This window comes from Pteropus alecto, unplaced genomic scaffold, assembly GCF_000325575.1.
Source record: "Pteropus alecto unplaced genomic scaffold, ASM32557v1 scaffold24, whole genome shotgun sequence".
Taxonomy (NCBI): Eukaryota; Metazoa; Chordata; class Mammalia; order Chiroptera; family Pteropodidae; genus Pteropus; species Pteropus alecto.
This window is the reverse complement of record NW_006439192.1, coordinates 19,545,737-19,565,173: the sequence shown is the minus strand read 5'-3', so window position 1 is coordinate 19,565,173 and position 19,437 is coordinate 19,545,737. Positions and strand designations below refer to the sequence as shown.

At 36.7% G+C, this 19,437-nt stretch overlaps 1 protein-coding gene across 1 annotated transcript; it reads left to right on the top strand.

Annotated features, from left to right (window-relative positions):
- Positions 1-6: 6 nt before the first annotated feature.
- Positions 7-17,901, top strand: CASP3 (caspase 3). Its single transcript, XM_006916370.3, has 7 exons — positions 7-86; positions 8,911-8,978; positions 11,036-11,160; positions 13,905-14,033; positions 14,352-14,527; positions 14,818-14,938; positions 16,077-17,901. Exons 2-7 carry the CDS (start codon positions 8,926-8,928, stop codon positions 16,304-16,306), a joined length of 834 nt encoding a protein of 277 aa, XP_006916432.1. The 5' UTR covers positions 7-86; positions 8,911-8,925; the 3' UTR covers positions 16,307-17,901.
- Positions 17,902-19,437: the final 1,536 nt, after the last annotated feature.

The following is a 19,437-nucleotide window of genomic DNA, read 5'->3' as shown; positions in this document are numbered from 1 at the left end:
GCAGGCGGAGTCCAGGTTTGCAGCACGCAGAGATCGAGCTGGCGCGGAGCGGGGCGGTCGGGAGTCCGCTGTGTGGGTGCTGTGCGGTGAGTGCTGCCGTCGCTCCTTCTCGCCGCGGGGCCGTCAGCCCTGGGCCCAATCCCTCCATCCTCCCAAGCCCCGCACCCACCCCAGGGACTTTGCTGGGCCTGCAGCCAGTCCGGGCTGACGGAGGAGGTGGGCACAGTCCCGACGGCGGATCCTTTGTTTTGCCACGACGGCGAGTGTTAGGCCGAGCACTGAAGCCCGCGGAGCAAGAGACCCGACCCGGGGCGGGAGGCTGGGCCGGGGATGTGGAGTCCCGAGCTGCCGCGCCCGGAGGGCGGGAGACCGGTCCTATGATCAGGAGGCCAGACCAGGAGCGTTGAGGCCGGAAAGCGGGAGACCGGGCCGGGGATGTGGAGGCCGAATGCGGATACCTGGCTGGAGAGGTCCAGCCTGGGGGACGGGAGGCCGAGCCAGGAGCGTCGAGGCTGGTCGTGATGGATAGGGTGGTGGGCGGGTGGGAGGCCGAGGCTGAGTAGCAGGAGGCTGGACCAGGGTCGCGGAGCCTAGTGGGGAGGGGTGAATGAGGCCGGGCTGTAGGAGGTCGGCCCGGGAGCGGGATGCAGGGAAGTGAGTGTGGTCAGGTCCGCGGGGATGAGACTTGAGACAGAAAGGGAGGAGCGGAGGCTCGGCGACGGAAAACAACGCCCGGAGGACTGGAGGCGAACCTGGTGCTATTCTGGAGGCGCTGTTCCTCACGGTTGATCCTCCCTTTCTTTGTTGGACAACGGTTTGGTTCCTGCTGTCTTCTCTCTCGAGCTTACGTTTTCTCGGGTTGACTGTGCGACTCAGTTTTCCAGAGAGGTAATTTCAGGCATTAAACTCCAAGTCCTTTTCAGACCTGAAGCCCTCTCAGAATCCTTCCATCTCATCCCTGTAACTTTGTATCCAAGGCCAAGTCACGTAGGAGCTGCTTTGAAATGCCCCCAGGCCATGTTAAATAAGAGCGCCTTTCTCACCCTTGTTACTCTTATTTTCAGTGGGTCGGCTCTTGATGCAGCTGTCTTTCGTTCTCAAGTGGCACCGCAGTCAGGAAACCAGGAACCAACTTTCTTAACCACCTCTCCCAGCTCCTTCCCCAGTTAGCCACCAAGACCCCTTGACCTCTTAAGTATCCGCTAGATCTGTCCACTTCTCTCCATAGCTTATTTAAACCCCGCTAGGCTCTCATTTGGCTACAGCAGCCTCATTAGCTTCAATAATCCCAGATCTTCTGCCCCTCTCCAATCCATTCTTTAAAGCACAGGCTGAGAGATCTTTACGAAATAAAAATCTAGAAAGCTGTTCTTTTGCCCACATGATAAACCCAGTCCCTTAACATGGCTAACAAAGCCAAATACAGGTTGGCTCCTGGATTCCCTCCCTGCCTTATCTTTCGAGTGCCCCTTTTCACTTTCTGCAAAACAATTCTGATCTTAATATCTGTTCTCTGCCTGAAACACATTCCCTGTCTCCTGCCATCACATCACATTTGCTCAAAAACCCCTACTTGTGTTTCTTTTCTTGCTAAACACTTCAAGGTTCAGTTTTCCTTTTATATATTCCTTTTACATCTGTCATTTACTAAGAAGGAAAGTCATATCCTTTGCAGTTGTTTACTTACTGTTATTCCTACTAGCTTGTAAGCAAATTCAATGAGGGACTATGTTTATCTTGTTCCTTATTGTCTTTCCCCATATCCAGGGCCTGTCACAAGTGAATGCCCACACTATAGTATTATGCTTTTTAAGAATATGTCCTATCCAGAAAAAATAAACCTGTTCTAGGATTACTTATAAATAAAATATGTGGATTAAAAAGCAATGGTAGAAGTGAAATAGGGAGTTGATGTAAAAGTGTGAATGTGCGAGATGGTAATAGGAAGTGCTAAGCAAGGTTGTTAGACCAGCCTGTATCAAAACATGCCCAGCCAGTTGGAATATGTTGTAGGTACATGATCTCTGAGGATGAAATGTAAACCTTGAATCATTCCTATCACAGCTTGATTTTTGAGCTTTGGTTTTGCCTCGCTTTTTTGCAAAAAAGGCTTTTGGAAGTTATAGTGTGTTTTAATGAGTGAATGAACAATTTATTGCAGTTTGGCAATAAAATCTGTTCAAGTAAAAAAAGAAATGAAACTCTGTGCCTATAAAATCAAATTTGCTTTTGCCATCCTGAGCAAAGGTCTTGCCTCTTACCATTTTGAAAGACTGACACCTTATCTAATACAGGCGTTTACAGTGCTTCTTTACTGTTTTGCTTTCAAACCTAACACAATCTTCTACTGCTTTATCCCCCTTCTAATGCTAGAAAGCAGTCTTTATTTTCATCAATGGCATTAAATGGATTCTGGTACCTCAAATATGGGAAGCACTGGTGTTTGGGCTTAGAAAAAGATTCTTAGACTGTTAGTTACTGTTTTGTATACACTTAATAAATACAAATGTAATGGAGGGGAATAAGTTAAGTCAGCACAGCCTATATTTACCAGCTCATAGGAGATAATGTCTATGACAGTGCTTTGTAAATCACTGTAATGTTGTTATTTCTCTGCCTATCTTATTCTTGCCTTCAAGTTACTAACAGAGCTTCTGAATTAGGATAGAATAAGATAACCTTATCTGATATGAACTTAACCCTGTCTGGCCTTGTTGAACCACTTTTGAATACCAGTGAGCATTGGTATAAGTCCCACATAGGAATGGGGACTTTGTCTCTTCCATTAATTCATACACTCAAGGTTAACTACAGTATTCTACACATAGTTGGTGTTCAGTAAATTATTATGGTGGAGGAATAGGTTACCTGAAATTTTTATGAAAGATATCCGAGATCCTTCACATGTATTTCATACAAAATATTTAGGTCTGCAGGGACTTTCCCATTTCTCCTTTTCTCTCTCCGAAGATAACATCTTAGGACCTCAGGTGAAGGGAAGACAAGATACCTTGCACATAATAAGTACTCTGTTCTTTCTGGCTTATGGCTTCGAATAGTGGAGAGCTCTCCAGTCTGTCTTTCTTGTTTTTGTTTGTATGGCACAACTGAATTTTTTATATTTAATTTTACTTGCAGGTAGTGTGTTTTCTACTTAATTACAAAATAAATACTAAAAGATCAACTTTTCCAAGCCCAATGACAATATCTGGTTTTGGTGATTCATATAAGTCCCCAAAGAACTTCAGAAACTAAATGGGAAATGATATCAATAAAACCTCTAGCACATTACAGCTGAAATCTTATCCAAAATATTGTGAAAAGTCTGTTCTTTCTGTTTCACTCACTAAATCTGGAAATGTGACTGCTCTTGAGACTTTGTCCTCTCTAATAGGTAATAAATACAGTTTTGATGTTTTGAAAATCTTTGGCAGAGATGTAGTTTCCCTGGAAGTCAAACTGGAAAGGCTTTACTTTTCCTGTAGAGGTAAATAGAGTTAGATATAGAACACATGTCTTCATGACTTATACAGAATGTTTAGCATGAATCGGTTATTTTACTTGTAGAAGTAAATTGCTCAGTGGCATCAGAAACACCACCACCATCATTTCTGTTTTCTTCATCAATTAGAGTAAGCTCACTTTATACTATTTCCATGTCTCTGAAGTCAGTTTCTATCATGTTATTTATGCTCTTTGTCTCATCTTGATTAGAACTTCTAGGTTATGGATTTTTGTTTCCTTCCTTGAAATTATCGATAGTGTTACCCCTTCTCTGTGGTACTAAGCTGTTTGGAAGAGTGGGAGTCTGCCTTCTCAAGGCAGGCAGATCCTGGTTTGAATCCTAGCTCTGCCATATAAAAGTTACTTAACTGCTCTAAGCCTCAGTCAACTGAACTATAAAGTGGAGATCATTTATGCCTCAGAGCATGGTTAGAAAGACTAACCAGAAATACATAAATAATATATACCCGCATACATAAAGGTACCTTTTAGCTGAGTCTTGCCTGTATGAGCCAGCAGTAAGAAGAACTGGTGTTATACAACACTTTGTACACAACACTCAAGTCACATATGGTGTTGTGATTCTTTGGCCTTTTTTGGGGGGGGAGGGCTATCCTTTTTGTTAAATCTCTTCTCATAATATATATTGTTTAAAATATTCCTATTATAGAGGTGATTCAAAAGTGAGCAGTGTTGGTTCTTATGTCTCAGTTTTGAGATTTAAAACCCATTTAATAGAGACCAGGCACCATGAACAGCCTACTGACAGGTGACAGGTTAGCTGAGTAGGAATCTGAAACTGCTTATACTAATTTAATATCTCATTTTGAAATCTCTACCATTAGAACGTTTTCAAACTATTCATTTTTAATAACTTTTAAAATTTTAATACTTTATAATTTCATATTGAAATTTTAGTTTTAAGTTAAATTCTTCTGCTTTAACTCTGTAGATGATTTATTTTGCTTTATTCTTTATTGCATTAACTTTTGAAGAGCTGCCTGTTGTGGCTTCAGGGGTGAATATTAAAGGATCTAGGAACTAGAGACAATTCTAAGACCCAGGTTCCATGTTGATGTCTATTTCATGTGGTCTTTTAGAACTTCTCTGGGACCTAATATATGTTCAGAAATTTAACTTATTATCATCAACATCCTGTATTGATGGAAATAATTACATTAGTACAGTAAGAAACAGTGTTGTCATTGCTGTGTCAGGAAATATTTTTTAAACCCCTGTTATTATTTTTCTATCTATGTTTTGTCCAATGAAAATGTTCTAAAAACTTAAATTCCTGTTATCATTTAAGGCATTAATTATTTCCCTTGGGGGATGATTTTTTATTCGTCTAAGATGAGATCACCATCCCCAGAGCAACTCATATGCAGCCAGGCGTTAGCTAATGGAGGTGAGGTAATGCCAAGTCAAACACCAAGTTCTGCAAGAACCAAAGCTCTGCTCCCAAGAGTGTGGAGTTGATGTTTTCATGTGGGAAAGCAGATGGTGACAGCAAATGTGCACATGTCTGCTGCAATGAGGATTTCATTACCATTATATAAATTTTTAATAGCATATGACATTCAACTGATACTGTTGCAACATATAGTATTCAGATACTAATAATGAAGAGAACAGAATACATTATCGTACTTGTTCCTGAGAAATCCTTATCAAATAAGACACTGTTTTAAATCCTATTCTAAAAGAATCGGTTATTAAAAAAATTTCAACCACTAACATTACTTACTGAAACAAAAATGTCTATCTCATGTCTGATATCAGAAATTATTAAATTACAGTTACTTGTATAAAGGCTGACCTATCTGAAACTTTTTAACTATTGCGAGTTATTTGGTTAAAGAAAATCGATTAAACGTATGAAGAGAAAATGACTACTTAAAAATCACCTAATATTTAGATGAAAACATCTTAGTATGAGCCGAGAAGCCAAATAGTCCTTAAAACTCTGGAAAGCTGGTCACTATTTAGATCCAAACCTTCCATTACCAGTCACATAAGGATAGAATTGTTTCATCCCACAACTTTATTGTTGGCATAAGATAAAAGGTTGTTAGAAGTTTGTATTAGTCTAAGAATCACTGCACTATAACAGATCTTTCGGGCCTTCATCGTTGGTGGGAACCTATCAGCATTTCAAGGTTTTGAACACATAGTATGTAACCTACATTTGGCAAACCCATTCAAAGGGCCAATTCGAGACAAATCCTGGCACCAAAAAAGACACCAGCAGGAGCTCCAGGTTCAGCTTCAGAAATTTTCTTTATTTATTCTTCTTTCCCACTGTGTTTTTCACTCCCTAGTTTCTACAGGCTGGCCATAAAGTCTTGTAACATAGATAATATTATTTTCTCATGGATTGTAATATAACATCAACAAACCACTTATTATGTATTTGCCTATGTTTCCAGAATTGTTAGCCACCCTGTACTGTTCTCTCAATTAATCTAATTAACCACGACTTTGTTTTCAACCGTGGATGGATAATTATTTTGACTTATGGCCTGCTAACTTAAAATTGGCGCGCAGAGGGGCAATTGGTCTCTGTGATATTTATGGTTCAAGGAAGTTTGAGATTTTCCTGTACCTAACACATGTTTATTGTATGTATGAAAGAAAAAAGAAAGGCAGATAGACTGGAACATGGTACAGAGCAGTGAAGGAACTTTTGCTGCTTTCAGAGTGGTGGAGTTACCACTATTTTTGTTAGTTTTGAAACAGGGCTGGGACTTGAAATGGGCCAGCACAATCCTGGTTGATGCAGTCTGCCACTGTTGATAAATATGACTTTATAAAATAATTTCGGTTACTATTTTCTAACTTTAAAAACAATGTAGATGTTACAGAAAATTTAGAAAATAAGGAAAAATATTAAGGAGTGAATAAGTTCTCAGTAGTTCCAGCACCTAGAGATGCCACTGTTATTAAATAGAGTAATATGTAAAGATGCTATATAATTACTTTTGGTCTTTTTATTTAAATTGAGATTGTATTTTATATAGTTTTAGAGCCTATTTTTACTTAGTCTTATAAGCATTTTCCATGTTATTGATAAGTTCTTTTAAAAAGTTTTATAGTTGTATTAACCAGTATACAGATAGGTCATAACTGTTTTCTCTACTCAGATTCTCAGTGTTTGATGAATAATGCGTATCCTTTTCTCATCTGTCTCTCCCTAATCCTTGGGATTATTTCCTTAGGCTGCACTGTTAGACGTGTAATTTTACTAAGAAACTTCAAGGCATTTGTTGAGGGGCGGGAGGTTATATTGTCAAAATGTTCTCAAATGATAATACCAATTTATGTCTTTTCCAGTAGTATATGGCAATGCCTCTCTCATACACCTTTGCTAGCATTGTGCATGATTAGTTTTTGGTATTGGTAAAATACATGGGTAAGTACACGTGAAAGAAGAGACAAGTCATTTGGAGATTCTTGTCTCATAGTTTATCTTCTAAATACAGAGAAAATGGGTGCAATTGTGTGAGAAGTATTCTCCTTCCACCAGCCTTCATATATTGTGCCAAATAGTTTGTCTTCTGCCCACTACAGTGGGTGAACTCTCACTTGTTCTTATCTGAGACTAATGCGTCTCCAAATGTGAGGCATCCCTTCAAGAACATTGCTCATTCTCTCCTTTGACTTATTAACTTCTCGTTTTCCATGGATCATTCTCATCAGCATAAAAACATGCCTTATATGACCCATCTTTAAAACCAAACAAAACAAGAAATTTCCTCTATTGCTTGCCCCCTCTAGATACTACCCCATTTCTCCATTCCCCTTCACAGCAAAACTCTTTACTTACTTTTGTTGTCTTTTCTCATTTTCATTGTCTCTTTCAAGTGTAAAAATGGGCTGTTGTGTAAATATAAAGAAATGCCAAATATTTTATTCAGTTAATTAATAGAACCAGTAAGGTGGTAAGACCAGTTCAAAGGAGAATTTGAAGAACAAACATATAGACCATTGGGTATAATGAAATGAATTTGCTAATAGAAGTAAAACTGGTTAATATCCTGTAGGTCAATAAAATGTAATTTGAGAGGGTCATCTTTTCTACAGTTTGGAAATCTTTTCTATATCATAAGACAAAACTCATTTTCATTGCTATAGGCAAGAATCATTTGCATGGCTGTTTGCTATGGCTTAACTTCCTACAGTGTTGTAAAATAGCCTAGTCAGTAGAAGGTCAATCAAAGAGGACACCCTATAAAATCAAATAATCCCTGAGATTCCTCTAAACAACACCCAACACCACAGTAAAATTATATCCATTAATTTCTTTTGCCCATTTCCAAGTCTTAGACAGTTTCTCCTGACAATCTCCACAATACCCATGACCTCAAGCCAGTGGTTTTCTCACCTGAATTGCTAAGAGGATGATCCAGACCTACTAGTATTCTGCACCGTCCTCTTAGCAAGATTTGAAACGGTCAGACGTTCCTCGAAAGACTTCTGCATGCTTTGGTACACCATATTCAACTGATTTTACCTTCCTTTGACTCACCTCTCTTTAGTCTCTTGCTGGCCCTACTTCCTCTAGTAACCCTCTAAATACCAAAGTGCCCCAGTATATCTCCAGCCCTGATTTATTCCTGAGTTCCAGCTTCTTATCCACCTGTATCCACTGCTCAGCTGTAGTTCAAACTATCATGATGATTTTCCAGAACTATTCCAGAAGGCTTTTTTGTTGGCCTATGCGCTTTCACTCTAACCTTCTACAATTGATTCTCCACTCAGCTGCCAGAGCGATCTTTTTAAAGCATGCTGTCTCTCTTCTGCTTAAAATACTCCAGTGGTTTCTCCTTGCAATTAAGATAGTCAATGCTTCTCTTGGCTCCTAAGGTGATCTTGCCTTTCCTACTTATCTCCCTTCACTCCTTCCCTTTACCATGCACTAACCGAACTGGTCTTTTTTCTGCTCTAGGGTGAATGCACCAGACTCTAGCTGGTCCTTCCCCCAACAAAGACAGACCCTATTGGTAGCCTTCATGTTGTTTAGATCTCAATATGTCACCTCAGAGATGGCTTCCCCAACCACCATAGCCAAAGTAGCTCACACCCCTAGTCTCTTACCCTATGTTATTTTCTCCATAGCCCTGTCACCTTATTATCAATCTGGAATTATTCTTCCTCAGTTAAAAAAGAGATTGAGAGAGAGAGAAATGAACTACATTACACATACCTTTACAAAGGATTATCTTCAGATTTTACTCCCCGAAACTTGTAACAGTAGAGGTGAAGCTAGGGGAGGAGTGGTAGCGCTGATGTGAAAATGTCTCTATAATGTTTTAATTTGGAGAAATAATCTTTAGAATAATTAATATAATTCAGTGATCTTAAAATGATTGATTTTGATTAACTTCTGTTTTCTTTACATTCTAGTTAATAAAAGCATCCATGGAGAACATTAAAAACTCAGTGGATTCAAAATCCATTAAAAATTCAGAAACGTGAGTATTTAAATGGATTCCTGTAGAATCAGAGAAAGATGGGAGTGATACAACAGCAAACATTGAGGAGTGGGGAAGCAGAAAGAATATGGGCTTTCGAGAGAGAGAAACCCTGTTGACTTGCCACCACAATAGCTGTGTGGCTTTACACATGTTAGCATATCCTCTCTGAATCTCCCTTTTAACATAAAACTTTCACTGAACTGTGGGGAGGATTGAGGGAAAGACTAGGAGAGCCAGAACCATAGGAGAGCCAGAACTCGAAAGTCTCGGTGCTTCTGTACCTTCCCAAATCACTCTGCAGTTTGAGAGGTTTTGTGTTTGGGGGTTTTTTTGGCCTCCTGTTCATGAGTTTTAAGACCGAAATGAAATGTCATTTCTCAATCTAGGAAAGAATTGCCTGGTTATAGATTATCTTTTACCTTTTATTTTTCTCAGTCTTTTTGGAATATTCTGCTTATTAATGCTTCTAATAACCAACAAATGGAGAAGGGAAAAAGATAAAACTTAAACATTCTTAATTCATTTGGGATCTCTTGTGATATTTTTAATTCTACAAGTTTATTTCTGAGACCTAGTATTTTCGACCATTCAGGGAATTACAAACTAATTCAAGTACTAAACAATAGTATTACAGCAGTACTATTAACAGGTTACCAATAAGGATTTAGCTATGTTTGTTTAGCAAAGGAATTTTCCTAGAAATTAAGCGTTTGAAATGCGATCTCATTTTAGAGGTTTTTAGTTTGTTTTTTCTAAACCCATTTGAAGTGATCTACATATTTTCCTATCTTTTCATATCATACAGAACATAATTTAATAACAAATCGTATGGGAGCCCAAAACAGATTTAAGTCCGTTTTGATCCTGTGATGTTATCATGTTCCTATGCTTTTGGAATCTGTTCTGTATCAGGCGTGCCCTCCTATCATCCTAGCTATCTTATTGCTGGTAGAGGAGTACCCACTTGCTAAGAAGGCAGTAGGAAGTGGTAGAGAATTAATTACAGTTTTGTGATCCATTATCTGTATGACCTTCAAGAAGTCGCTCAATTTTCAGAGATTTAATTTTCTCATCTGTAAAATGTGGGGATCTTCACTTCTAGCTAAATGTAATAGTTTGTTTCTAACCTTGACTGCTTTAATTTATAATCTACTGTTTTAATCTTTTTCCAACAATTTTTTTTTTAGAATTGTGCATAATATGAAATAACTCTTAGGTAAAGCGCATTGGTACATGGACTTTAGGTATCAGTGTTTGTTCCGAGACCTGTTGTTTCCTGATTCTTGGTGGATCAGGCATCAGACTTGCAGTCGGTTTTGGTTACGTTTTATTGAAACATAAGCACACCTGTTCAGTTTAAATATTGTCCTGGGCTACTTTCACAAGCAGAAGGCAGTATGCTACAGATACTATATAGCTTGCAAACCTGAAATACTTAATATTTGGCCCTTTTGAGAAACAGTTTGCTGACCCTGGTCTAAGTAACAGAGGTTTCTGGATAAATGACCTTCGGACAATTGTTTTCAGTTATTTACAATAGAGATTTTATGTTTTAGTAAATTATTACTTCGTTCAGCTCAGGTTTTCAGGAACAATTTAGGAATTTTTGAATAAATACTATGCTTTGAGTCGTATTTGCTCTTTTTTGGTTTCGTTTCATTTCAGGGTAATTTTTAAGATCTTACTGTTATCTTCAAGGATAAAATATTTCACAAAGCTGCAAGAAATTTCTAAGGTGTAAAGTGTTGATGAAATTTTTATAAAATGTAAAGGAAAACAATATATAGAGGTTAAAAACCTGAATTCTGAAGTTCAACAGATGCTGCAGCCTTGGCTCTGACACAGTACCCTCATGACCGTCAGCACATTGCTTATCCTCATGGTGGTCCTTTCCTCATCTATGAAATGGGTTTTTGTGAAATTTAAGTGAGGAAAAAAAGCCTGTCACACACAGTCTGGCCCATTTCATTCAACAAATGTTAGCTGTTCTTATGTGTTACAAAGTTGCATTGGTCATTTTTACCATTGTAAACTATCATTTAATTTCCAAACAGAAAGATTTTACATGGAAGCAAATCAATGGACTCTGGAATATCCTTGGACAATAGTTACAAAATGGATTATCCTGAAATGGGTTTATGTATAATAATCAATAATAAGAACTTTCATAAAAGTACTGGTATGTATCATTAAAATGATTTTTAACTCTTTTCAAATATTCGTGCCATGTATATTTGGTGTAATATAAAAAACAGTATAGTTGTTATTAAACTGTGACACAGACTATCCATGAAGTAGAGCTAGAGCAGGACCCTACAGGTTCTACAAGACAACATGAACTCTTAATCTTCTACCCATTATCAGAATCTCTTCCTCTTCCAACAGCTAGCCTGCTCTCTGCATGTCGGCCTCTTCCACCCTGACTTCTCTTATAACCTTTGCTTCTTTAACCTCCTGCTCCCTCTTTCATGCTAATGAAAAGATCTTAACAAATAGTTAAAATCTTTCCGGGAGCTATAGGGTACCTCACAGGTATTTTCTCATTTATTTTTTACAACAACTCTGGGAAGGAACCATTCTTTAAAAACTGAAAGGGTAAATGCACAGCGTCCCACAGATGATTTAGTAGCAGAGCTGGCCTCAGCGTTGGTGTGCCTGACCCTCAGCTGAGTTCTGAATCCCCCTCTTTCCTGCTTCACTTCCTGTGGGCTATTGATTTTTTCCTCTTCCCTACAAAGATGACAGATTCCCCGTCTCAAAGAGATCTTTCTTTTAGCCTACTTCCTCTTAAGCTTTGATCTGATTTTGGTCTTCTTCCCTAAATTTTGCAAACATGTACTTTAAGCTTGCCATCTTCACTTCCTTCCATCCCCCTTGAACCTGTTTTCCCTGTTTTTTACCCCTACCACTTTATTGGAACTCCTCTCTTAGGTTCACCTTAGCCTGATCACCAGATCCCCTACTCAATCTCTCTACTGTGTATGATTTGAATCTAATAATACATTTCAGAATTTTTTTAGAGACAATAAAAAATGAAATTTCTCACAATCCTAAGAAGTTAATTAGCATCTTGATGTATGGCTTGATATTTTTTCCTTGACAGTTTCTTTCAAAGATTAATTTTATTCATAATGTATAAGAACATTGTATCCTATTTGTTCCACTTCATATAAGCATTTTTTCGAGTTGCCGTATAATTTTCATGTTATTTTAATGATTATATAATCCATTCCCTAAATATACTGTTCGTTTAATTTGCATAAATTACCCTAAGAGTGAACATTTTGGCTATCTCTCCATTTTTTCATCTTCGAATTGATGCCATAGTAATTCTTTTAATTGGCATATTAACCAAATTTGAACTAATTTTTAAAGAAACTAGAAGCGCAGCAGATCCAATTTAGGATGCTGGTGGTGAAAATGGAAAGAAAGCCAAATTACACTGGGAGTGATAAGCAGGATTTGGTGTGAGAGTAATAATAGGAGTGAGGAAGAATAGTCAAAAATGGATGTCTAAATCTGATTGGCACCATTTTTATTGCTTTTATTGGCTATAAATTTACATACCACCTTCAGCCATTAAGCATTGTCATTCCACTATTCCCCTAAAAAATACTTAGACCAGTAGTATGACTTTAGCTCCTTTTCTGTCTGAAATTTGAAGGTCAGGTTCTCACAATGATCTCTGACTGTCTGGCGTTTTCTATCCTACTAAGTGCTCACAAACCAGGGCCAGAATTCAGTCACCTTGTCACACAGTTGCATGGTGTCCTCAGCCTTTCCAATGATAAAACATTGATGAGCTCATTTTAAGTTTATAAAAATAATATATGCCTTTAATAGAAATTTTAGAAAGTACATATTAGCCAAAGAAAAATTAAAATCACTCATAATCATACCACTCAGAAATAATTAATATTTTTGAGATATAGACACGTATTCCTTTTTCTATTTATAGATCTTAAATTTACTCAATTCTAAAGCGCGTTCCCCACAGCACTTTAGCATTTTTAAATCTGAGTGCCTCATACAATCTGTACATGTATGTGGAAGGTACTGTAAAGGAGCAATGAAAGCCCCGGACCCCTGGATAGAGGTCTAACACTAGCTCCGTTACTTAGGACAAGTTCTCGAATTCCTATGTGCTCCATGTCCTACATCTATACAAATAAAGCTAGTCATAATAACTCTCATAGTGGTTGGAAGGATTAAAGGAGATTACCATAGCAGAATGCCTAATGAACAATATTAATGTGGTAGTGGTTTCTGGGGGTTTTTTTTTCCTTGAAAAGATATTATGAAAGTAGTCATATATCTTAAAATTGTTGGGAACTTAAAATCAAAGAGACAGTTCTGAATGTGTGAGATATATCATTATATATATATATATGTATATATATATATATAAAAATTTTTTTAAAAAAAATAGGATCCTATTGTTGTCTAGTCTTTTTTTTTTTAATGACCATTTCCCAGGGAACATTTGAGATCTTGCTCCTTGGCATAAGTCATCAATTTAGCTCAAAAACTTATAAAAATTAAAAAAAAAAAATTCTCATGGCAAAAGTTTGTCTATAAAAATTTTTGTGGCAAATAGTATTCCATCATAAATGAATCCCTCTTTAGGCATTTAAGTTTCTGTTTTTTACTGTCTAAGCAGCTGTGAAATATATCCTTGTGACTAAAACACATTGGCATCTGCTTACATTATGATACATTGATAGAGCTTACATTATGAAATATCTTACATGCTAAGAAATTAAAAAGACTTTGTGTCACCATGATAAGAATAATTGAATTTTCTTAGCATTTGAAAGGAAGATTTATTGTGGATCGTGTAAATCATTGAATAGGTCATTTCATTTTAGAGCAGTTAATCTTTTTTTAAAAAATGCAGTTAATAATAATTCTTTCTGTTCCAAGGAATGGCATCTCGGTCTGGTACAGATGTAGATGCAGCAAACCTCAGGGAAACATTCACACGCTTGAATTATGAAGTCAGGAATAACAATGATCTTACACGCGAAGAAATTGTGGAATTGATGTGCAGTGGTAAGAAATAATTAAAAGAATGACCTTCATTGTCCAATTTTATCTGAGGACAATTTTATTGCCCAAGGTCTAGTCATAATTATACATATAATAGTAAAGCCTAAGAATTGTGGAACTTTACTGTAAATAAAATCTTCTCTATATTTTATATAAGTAAAATAGAAGTTATTCATGCCAACTTTTAAAATGCTTTGAGGTATGTTGCTCTTAGTTCTGTTCTCAAGTTTCTTCATCTTATTCCCATACATTATATATGAGATTGTTGAATAAAGTTGCATTGTTTTTGTTTGTTTTTTCTTATTTGTAAACTTTTTCCAGTTTCTAAAGAAGATCATAGCAAAAGGAGCAGTTTTATTTGTGTGATTCTAAGCCACGGTGATGAAGGAATCATTTTTGGAACAAATGGGCCTGTTGACCTGAGAAAATTAACAAGTTTTTTCAGAGGAGATTATTGTAGAAGTCTAACTGGAAAACCCAAACTTTTCATTATTCAGGTAATATATAACTGAGCAACTTGGTTACTGAAGATGTATTGGGGATTAATTTACTTGATTGTGGACTATTCAAAGGATTAATTTTTTTCCCTGCAGCTACTGAACTATCGTTACTTTTTCATTCATTTAAACCACCACTAAGGAGATATAGAATAAATTCTAATTTCAGATGTATCAAAAAGTTCCTGCATAATTAACATCAATTTTTACATAGCCTTTGCATCTCTTAGAAATCAATTAGGTGTGTACACACATTTTTTTTGAATAAGCGTTTATTTTCTAACCTCCAGGCCTGCCGAGGTTCAGAGCTGGACTGTGGTATTGAGACTGACAGTGGTGTTGAAGATGACATCACGTGTCAGAAAATACCAGTTGAAGCAGACTTCCTGTATGCGTACTCTACAGCACCTGGTAAGAAAGTTACAAATAATGTTATGTGTACATTTTAGACAATGGAGGGTATGTTCCAAAGACTGTCAATATTTTGATATCCATAAAAAATAGCTAATTGTTGGTATTTTAGGGTACGTTAACCACAGAGAGGTCTCAAAAAAGTTGTTTTTAGCCAAGTTTGGCTAGAAAATGGGCATATATAAGAAAGCATACTTACACAGTGTCATTCATTAACTTAATACAAGATAGGATACTTTATTGTAATATAAACCAACTCAGAGCTACATCCACTTCTTGAATAGGGGAGAGGTATGTTTTGCAGGAATTCTTTGGAAGATAGAAAATAAAAGGTAAATATTAATAGTACATTAGAGGGAGAAGTGGAATGAGGGAAAAGAAAATAAAAAATGATATATGTGGTTGTGTTGCACATGTCATCATATAAATATTGATCATTATACGACTAACTCAGAATGTCACAAAGTTTGGAAACACAGGATAAATGTATTTTTAAACAGTGTTATATTTTCAAATATGCTTAATATGATTTCTTTTTAACTCAGGCATCTTTCCAGGTAAAGTACTTATAAATTAAAAGCAATGGATTCATAGCTAATCTGAAAAAAGTACAATAAATACACTTTCACTTTTTAAAATATTCTGTCATGTGTTTATTATGCTTTATTCAGATGCCATGTAGACAAATTTAGGACACTTAAATGTATATGCATACATGCAATTTATTTCTTGGATAAGCCAATAATCTGATTGTAACATCATGCTACTTATAATAGTCCTTTTTTATATCTTTGCTTTTGCTTCTTCTGTGTGTTTATCTGTTCTTCCCCATGGGAAGGGAATCCCAAGAAGTAGAACTCTCAATAATTCAATGGTGAAGTTAGGCCACAACTTTTTTTTTTTCCTTACCAAAAGCAGAGGTGTATGCACAACACGTTCCCCGCCTCACACCCCGCCACCCCCGCCTACCTCCTCCCTCCAGCATAATTTCCCCTGAAACCGAAAGTGTCATTTATTTATTTTTTTCCCTTTTATGGATAATAATACCCGTGGAAGTTTATGCTTGTTTTACCTTTATGATACTCTAATAATTTATAAAGTCAGATATCCATGGTTTTGGTTATATTTTGCCTTGTAGGTTACTATTCCTGGCGAAATTCCAAGGATGGATCCTGGTTCATCCAGTCACTTTGTGCTATGCTGAAACTGCACGCTGACAAGCTTGAGCTTATGCACATTCTTACTCGAGTTAACCGAAAGGTAGCAACAGAATTTGAGTCATTTTCCTTTGACTCTACTTTTCATGCAAAGAAACAGATTCCATGTATTGTGTCTATGCTCACAAAAGAACTGTATTTTTATCACTAATGAAATGGATGATTTTTTTTTTTTAGTTTGTATGCCAAATGAGGAAATGATGTAACTGGTATTGAATTTTCCCTCATTTAAACCTAATCTACTACTTCAGGTGGAACTTTGAAACATGCCACTTTCATAGCAATAGAACTACTATGAAGCTACCTCAAACTCAAAATCAGGTAGTCGAAATTGAATTTAATTAGGAATAAAGAAATGAATAACAGTACAATCATTATGAGAGGAAATAATTGTAAATTAATAGCTCTCATAATTAGCAAGTTTTAGTGATGCTATCCTATGAATTTTCAAGTAATTAGAAAAAAGTTAAACATAGTAATGAATTTCAGTGATATTGATATGCTCTCATTTAAGAGTATTAATTCTAGTTTTTGTCGAACTATGGAAATGATTACGTGGAATAATATATCCTAGAATTTAGGGATTCATGTGTATGGTCAGAGGTTTGAAACCTTGATTTTAGAATTGGTATCTGGAGATAAATCAGCTGTATTTTTAGATCATTTGTTTGAGCGCATGGTTTTGTGGTGTTTGTCCGAAGCATATCTTTAAAAATCATGCTTAATATTGAAAAAGAAACTAAATATTTTACTTGAAAGTGTGAGCAAACTAAGCTGACTCTTTTAAGACTAACTGCAACTTTAATAGAGGGAGACAAAGTTAGGTCTATAAGGTACTGAAAGGCAGCTCATCCACCAGCAGATGTATCTTATTGTTTGTCCTCATACAATCTCTTGAGCCTCACATACCAGCAAAATACCTGATATACTGTTAGGTAAAAACCTCAAACTATTGATCAAACCGATACATTGAAGAAATTCTGTAAGAACATACTAAAATACAACTTAATATGATAAACAGTGAAATGTAAGGAACAAATCGTAAATCAGTCAGCTGGGCACTCTAATCAGACCATGATTTGAGCCTGAGCACAGCACAGTCTGTAATAAAGGCAGAATCATAGGCCACGGCTTCAGGAAAAGGACTGCTAATTTCTTCACGTGTACTGCTGTGTGTGGAGGATGTCCCCAAGGCAGGGATCTCCAAGAAAGTGAACCAAATCAGAAACTTTTGAGATGGAAACTTTCAAACACAGTGAGAGTCACAATAAAAACCATAGTACCCTTTGTAGTAGAATTTTTGAGCACGTTATTTTTTGTTCAAGTTTCTGATCAAAGGAAAATGATATTGTTATAATTATCGCCTGTTCTCTGAAATGAAAGGACCATGATACACAGGACTTTAGAAATCCAGTCTTCCCTTGATGCATGGGGAAACTGAAGGCCAGAGAGGAGAAGCAGCACAGCCCCCAGCCCGGGAGGCCAGGCTCCAAACTTCCTCACTCAGGGAGCTGATAAGTTGTCCCTGCATCATTGTGTCTCCCTGGTTTCCTGTCACATATTTCACATGAGTTTTCTTTTGCTGAAAAAAAAAAGAAACTCATGTTTATAAATGACAGCTATTTGGATTATGTAACTTTTTCTAAGTAAATGAAGCATGTAACGTTATCTTAAGGTGTTTCCAAATTTTGTAAAAATTTGTTGCTATGACTTTTTATTTGAAATATAAATTCTGACTTAAAATTACCAGCATGTTCTAGTGTTTTTTGTTGTTTCTGTTGTTGTCCTACTAATTGAAGTTAAAATATTTTTTAACCAAGTGCTTAATTTAGGAGGGCCAAAAAGGATGCAACAGGACCCTATAATCAAGTATTTTGAGATGGCAGCAAATTACCAAATAGGATAGGCAGACCTCTGTTCTTCCTGGCTCCTCTCTAAAATGACCATGTCAGGAAGGATACTAGGTTTGTATAGATCACCATCCCTAAATATGACCATAGTTTTGTTTGTTTGCTTTGTGGAAATATAAGTAACAGAATATATAAGATATTGCCGAAATGAAACATTTTCCAACACATAAATTTTAAATATGGCTAATGGAGGGGTGAGGAAGAACTAGGGTTATATACAGCAAACCACGATATTCACTGATGGCCACCTCTGGGAGATAATGTGACAGGGGAAGATGGTCCCTTTTTATTTTATGTACATACTTAGAAAAGGAATATAAGAAAGTATGAACATGGATTATTTAAAATTTTTTCCAATATTTCTATAATGAATATATATTACTTTCAAGTCAGAAAACTAAATACAATTCTTCTGATTGAGAATAGGAGATTACTGTTTCCAGGGAGTAGAGGGTGGCGTGAATAACTTTAAGACTCTCTTAAAGCTACGGTTCTGTAATGTGTTGAGAAAATCGAGCCCTTTCTAACCTCTCTACTCTATAAAGAAGTCTTAGAATAACCCAGTAGAAAAATAGACCAGGGCATGAACAGACAGTTCACCGAAAAAGACCAAATGTCCAGATAAATAACTTAATCTCCATCATAATAAGAGAAATGCAAATTAAGGTATCATCTGTTATCTAGTAGATTGACAAAAATCCTTAAGTTTGATAACATTCTGTTGGTATGTCTATGGGGACATGTATTTTCCCTTTGCTGGGACTGCAAAACGATGTAATTCACGATGGAGGAGAATCTGGCAATACATCAAATTATTTAGTCTTTGAAGTAGCAACCTCATTTATTAGAATCCAAATTACCTATAGACCTGTACATGTAAAAAATTATATACACAATTATTCATCACAACATTGCTTTAATAGTAAAAAATGGCAGCAACCCAATTGTAAAAACAAGTTAAATACACTATGATGCATCCACACAGTGTAACACAATTTGCTATGAAACAGAATAAGGGGAATCCTCCTCAACTGATAGGTAGAGATCTCCAGCATGTATAGATAGGTGAGAAGGGACGAAATACAGTACACTATGAAAAAAGGGAGTGGAGGGATAAGAATGCATTTGCATAAAGAAACACCAGAAAGATAAAAAAAAAAACTAATAGAAATGGTAGATGAGGACAAATAGAAGTGAGATTTCTCATGTTTACTTTATGTCATTTTGACTTTAAAACCATGCCAGTGCGTTATCTGGCTTCAAAAGTGGAATTAAAGCAAAGGAGTGGGAGTGACACCAAACTATCTCAGTAATGAGAACATAAGTCAGTATAAGAGTAAGGGTGGGGAGGGTGCCATAGCTTTCCAACAGC